At 37.1% G+C, this 5892-nt stretch overlaps 1 protein-coding gene across 1 annotated transcript in view; it reads right to left on the bottom strand.

The window, feature by feature from the left end:
• Positions 1 to 176, bottom strand: part of LOC102195405 (CD209 antigen-like protein E) — a 3764-nt gene extending 3588 nt beyond the window's left edge. Inside the window, exon 1 of the mRNA XM_005736333.1 lies at positions 53 to 176. Coding sequence (XP_005736390.1) covers positions 53 to 176 — 124 coding nt within the window. The remainder of the gene's footprint in view (positions 1 to 52) is intronic.
• Positions 177 to 5892: the final 5716 nt, after the last annotated feature.

Below are 5892 nucleotides of genomic sequence, written 5' to 3'. Positions count from 1 at the left end.
ACACACACTAAAAAGTGTAAAAAAAACCACTAAAATTTCATTTGTGTCTTACCTGACACAGATGCAGCAGCTTCAACGCTTTCATCAGTGAACCGGTTCAAGCCAACACTCCTGGCTGGAGAGCTGAGGGTTCTAATATCCAGAACCATACCAGATTCATCTCTATGGCCTTTCATGTTTAACAGAAATTGATGTGACCTTGCACAACAGTTAGTCACTGTGCATTGTTTTTCAAGTTGCTTACACAGGAAAATACTTTCTTCCTCATTTGTCTTTTTTTTTTTTTTTCAAGAAATGTCATCACACTTTTAACCTCATTTGGACAGGAAGGAAGAGACGCATATAAAAGTGTCTAGCAAGCAGCAGATGTCCTGTCTTTTTGTTTTTTCATTTTTATTGTTTGTTTTTTTAAAATCAGTACTTTATCAAAATGACACTTTACCATCCACACCCTTTACTTCTGTCACACATTCTATTATCAGAACATTATTTCTTTATCTGTTGTACTTACTCAAAAGAAAAATATTTGTTTTTTCATGTTTGTCTCTTAAGGCTGTGTTACTGCCTGTCTGGTTAGTTTGATTATAAATACATTTATTTTAAAACAGTTATGTGAACAGAAGAAACAAAGATATATCTTATAATTTGCCTGAATTTTTATAATGGAGACCTTTATTTGGTTCATTATAAACTTTAACCTTAAAAGTTACTCTAGACACTGTTATCCACACAGCAAGCGCCGCTACAAACTGGTTAATACTTCACTTCACCAAAAGCACAAAATTGGTATGCTGTTACAGAATGCAAATTTTAAAAAACCCCAATGAATCATAACACATTCATAGTGTAAGAAACCTCCAGAGCATTATGTTAGGTTTTGTAAGTTTTGTCATCAGTTAATTTGTCATTCTAAATGTTCGGCTCCTCAGTTTATTCTTCAGAGTTTATTCTTAATATATATATTTCTTAACAAGCTTAAATTAAAAATTAGTTTGAAGTACAACTCTCCATCAGAGGTGCCTGAACATTTTAATTAAGATTTCCAGTAATTATTTTCCCAAGCATTACCAATAATTTCTGAATTATGGGGTTTATTTGCAGCAAAGGAGGGAAGTAATGAAGTACAAATACTTTTAATACTGTACTTAAGTAGAATTTTTAGTATTCTCTTCAACTTTTTACTTTTATTCCATACATTGTTAAAGAAATATGAGAACTTTTTACTGCCTACATTTTCAAAACAGTCTGGTATGTAGCATAAAAGAGAAGGAGGAGCCAAACCCATTTACCATAGTCAGAGTCAAAGTAGACTGGAACGAGTGCACATGTCTGTAAGTTATAGTTGCGTACTTCATCAACTATCTAGCACTACAGAAGAGGAGCGAGAAAAGCAATTTCAAATGCAACATTTCTATCCGATCAACAAACATTGGTGAACACAGTTTCTGTTTACAGTTTGTTACACAGTGTGTTGCTTGCTAAAAGTACAGGTGCTGTATTTCACAGGGAGAGAAATAAAAGTTAACTTCACTCAGTGATGGAGAAAGATAAAGACAGTGTAGGAGAGGAGGAAGAGATTACATTTAACCTCTGCTATGTGGTATGCGTTTGTATTGTGTTCAGGAAGTGGGGACAGTAGAAGGAAGTTTGACTTTAAGTATCAGTTTGCTAGGACCACACAAAGACAAATGTGTCCTACAGTTAAGGGTATAAGAATATGGAATTCTCTTCAAGATTATCTCAAGAGCTGTACAAACATGCACCGTTTTAAAATGTGTTATATACTTAAAAGGATAAATCAATGTGAAGAACATGAAAGTAATTTGGGCTAAATGTGGAAGGAAAAATTTTCATTGCCATTTAGTGCTGTATATTGCTGATTATACAGATTTGTTGTTTAGTTTTGCATTGTTACATAAAGATACGCGTTAGAGGGATTTTGGGGGGTTACTGGCGTCCTCTTGTAAGAATAATTGGATTGCAGGTGCTAACAAGAATTTATTCTTCTTCCTGCTCCTTTTCACCCATGGGTGCAGTGTTATATTAATGGGAAGGAGGATCTGTTGAATCATGTGTGAAATAAATAAAGAAATTAAATGAAATGAAATAAACTGGAAATTTAAATCTTACATCTAAGTGCTCATAAAGCTGCTGTGAAACCAACTGAGGTAGGCTAATGTGTCATTTAAAGGTTTCATGAAAATGCACCATAGTTCAGGATAATCTAGTTAGCTTGCATTATTATGATGAATTTAAAATAAAGCATTGTGTTTGAGTGGTGCACAGTGGATGGTGTGCTCATGGTCAGAGTTAGGTTACATTAAGTATAGCAGAGATGAATTTGACGTTAAAATAATGCTAAGATTAATTCACCTTCATACTGTTTAGTATAATGACACCATAAACAGTAGTGCCAGTCAAACTCACCCAACAGAAAATATAGCTATTTTTTAATTTTCCTTCTTTTGCTCATTTTCTACTTAATTGATTCAAGCTGATTGAATTGGGATTCAAATTAAAACTGATGTAAAGGTTGTATTTTAATTTATTAATACTCTTTTTTTTTCTTTTTTTTTAGATTAGATTAATATAGCACAAGGGTTGGTTAGCTTTGCACAAAGCTTCTTACAAAGAGTTATTTTTTCCTTTCTTGCTTTGAGTACATTTCAGAGCCTGTACTTTTTCAGTTTTACGCGAGTAAATAAGTTGAAAACGTAGGCACCACAGAACACAGAACTGAAGTCTACCTTCCCCACCTGAGGAACAGGTATGGGTGCAGGGACAGTCTGGGTCCTGCCACTGTCACCCTAGGAACAGGGAAAGGAGGAGGAACTTGCCGGACACAGGCCTCTCCCACCCAAGAACAGGTACGGGTACAGGAGTGGACTGGACCTCGGCTGGCCTCATCCTAGGAGCTGGTATGGGTGTAGAAACCTGCTGGAGGCCAGTGACCCCCGTCTGAGGAACTGGTACGGGTGCTGAGGTTGACTGGGCCTCGGCTGGAAGTAGGCACAGGAGCATTTGATGGATGAACACTAGCTTTTCCTGCACCCGAGGAACTGGTACGGGTGCAGGGACAAGCTGAGTTGTAGCTTTTCTGGGTACTGGAACAGGGACTGGCTGGGCCCCAGCCACCTTCACCTGGGGAACTGGAGTGGGCGCAGGGCAAGGCTGGGTCTAAACCACTCTGGGATCATGGACAAGGACAGGCTGGGTCCCAGCCACCCTCACCCGAGCAACAGGTACAGGTGCAGGGGAAGGCTGGGTTCAAGCCACCATGGGAGCAGGAACAGGTGAAGCAATAGACTTAGGGATGAAGGATGAGAAACACAAACAGTCTTAGATTATTCAGGTGGTGGTACCTGGCAGTTTTTGAGGGGAAAGTGATGCAGACACACTCTTGTTGCAGGTTGTTGGTCTGCACGAGAAGAGCGGCAGTGGTGGAAGCCTTGTTTCTCTTTGGCTGAGGAAACAGGAAAACTAGGGAACTGAGCCTACGATTGCCCCAAACAGGAAACCTCTGAAACACTAGGAACTAAACAAGTGAACACTAATGAGTCAAATACACAGCTGCGGGGGATGAGGGAGATCATGACAACGAACACAAGAAAATGCACACAATATAAAGACATGAGTGAATCAGAGCAGAGAGGAAACACCTGAGGAACATGGCTGGACAATAACTAATGAGACAGGGGAACAAGCACTGAGATGTGACTTACAAACCAAAGAGAGAGCGAGGGACACACTGTAAATGTAAACAACCAGACATGACTACACATGGGGCGTGGAGCAGGGGGGGAACCTAAAGAATAGATAGGAAAACTAATGCGGCCTAAGAATACAAATATTAAACAGAGGGTTAATTATAGTAACCAACATAAGGAACAGAATCTCAACCTCAGAATATTAAATAAACCAAAAGTCCAAACACAAATGCTGGGTCACAGACTCAGGACCATGACACATATATTAAACATGTTTTTTGTAAGATATGTTGAAAAACCATTTATCTTTTCCCAGTCATTCAAACAATGTTCAGTTGTCAGCCAAAGATGACGTGATGAAGAGAATTTAGTGTCAGCAGTGATTGTGAAAAAAATTGACCTAATGGCAGATATGACATTATGTGGAAAAGGATATGTATACGTCAGGTGGGTTAAAGTTTTGTTCCCCAATTTGAAGTGCCCTTGAGCATGACAACATACTTTAAGGCTTAGATTCATCATTCGTTAGACTTTCAGTTTGCTTCCCCTATTTTTACCATTTCCAAATCTGTTAACCACAATGCATGGGTATGTACGGGTGAGTATATTTCCTCACCCGTCATTGCTGAAGAAATACACCAAAAGAGGACAAACAGTTCAATGATCAGACAGCACTGAAGTTTTTTTCCTGTTGATGCCTTCAGAGTGTTGCAGGCAATGGAGAAAATGGAGACTAGAAATGAGCTGCAAAGATGCAATGGGAAATGCGGGATGGACAATAATAAAGGTAATGACAGTAATGACATATATAGATAGATAGATAGATAGATAGATAGATAGATAGATAGATAGATAGATAGATAGATAGATAGATAGATAGATAGATGATAGATAGATAGATAGATAGATAGATAGATAGATAGATAGATATGAATGCAGTGAATGGCATATGTTTTAACAGAATAGGCTTCACATATTACAACATACTAAAAATGATTTCGATTTTTCAGAGAGACGACTCCTTCAGCTGCTTTTCCTCAGCTTTGGTGTGCTGTGTGTCATACAAGCCACTCTCAATCTTGCTTTACGCCTCACATGTGAGCATCATTCCTTATCTATGAAATTCAAAAGAAAGAAAAAATATCCACAAACTGCCTTCATTTGTTCAGTGCTTGTCTTTCTTTGTTTTAGTCGAGGGGAATGACTCACCCCACACAAAAAAGTTATGTGGCAACAACCAGTTAAAACCAGGAAATTTTGACCAAAATTCTTGTAGCGAACTACAAGAAAGAATCGTTGCTTTGAACAGAGACAGAAGCATGCTTGAAAAGAGAAATGAAGAGCTCCTTAACATCATAAAGAGTCTTGAGGAGGAGAAGAAGAGGCAGAATGGTGAGAAACTTCAGTTCTTCCTCTTTTCTGTACTTGCAAAAGAAATTGTGGTATTCTGATCTCACGCTCATCTTTTCTCTCTTAGGTTTCATCTCATCGTATAATTAGAAAAATGGCGGCTCATATGAAACAGTTGAGTTTCTCTCTAAAATGGTTTTGGTATTATTTCAACAAAGTTTATTATTATCATTATTATTATTATTATTATTATTATTATTATTATTATTATTAGTCTATAATCTGTTTTAAGCTAATTGTCCCACATGTTTGACTTTTGCAGTTAATGATTGTGATTGTATTACAGTTTGGATTTCTGTTTGGGGTTTTTAAAAATTACTTTTTATAATTTTTATTAATTATTCTTTGAAATATTTATGTCTGTATTATTCTGAAAGAGAAATTCTTGTTAAATTGAGTTGTTCATGTCTGGTTTTACTTCATGGTTTTCATTATAATTTCTGTTTTACCATCCATCATTTCTACCAAAGTGAGCTGTATTTTTTTTAATTATTTTTCTTTATGAAGGTTTTGGGTCCTATTTGTTAAATTTCACACTAGTTTCTTGTCTATTTGTCTCCTCATGGCTGTCGGACTTTTGGATTTGTTTCTCATTTGCTTCTTGGACTTTCTTACGTCGTGAATTTCTACATTAACCTCAATAAAATGGCTTGTTTTTTGTTAGTAAGTCTGCCATCTGAGTCCTGCTTTTGGGTCCTAACCTTTGCACGCCACACGACCTAACAAACCAATCTTTTCATGCAGTTTAGAACACTGAATATTTTCACATTTTTTT

This window comes from Pundamilia nyererei, unplaced genomic scaffold (assembly GCF_000239375.1).
Source record: "Pundamilia nyererei isolate P.nyererei 1_Seehausen unplaced genomic scaffold, PunNye1.0 scaffold00068, whole genome shotgun sequence".
In the NCBI taxonomy this organism is placed as follows: domain Eukaryota; kingdom Metazoa; phylum Chordata; class Actinopteri; order Cichliformes; family Cichlidae; genus Pundamilia; species Pundamilia nyererei.
The sequence above is the reverse complement of the archived record's forward strand: the minus strand, read 5'-3'. Positions and strand labels throughout refer to the sequence as shown.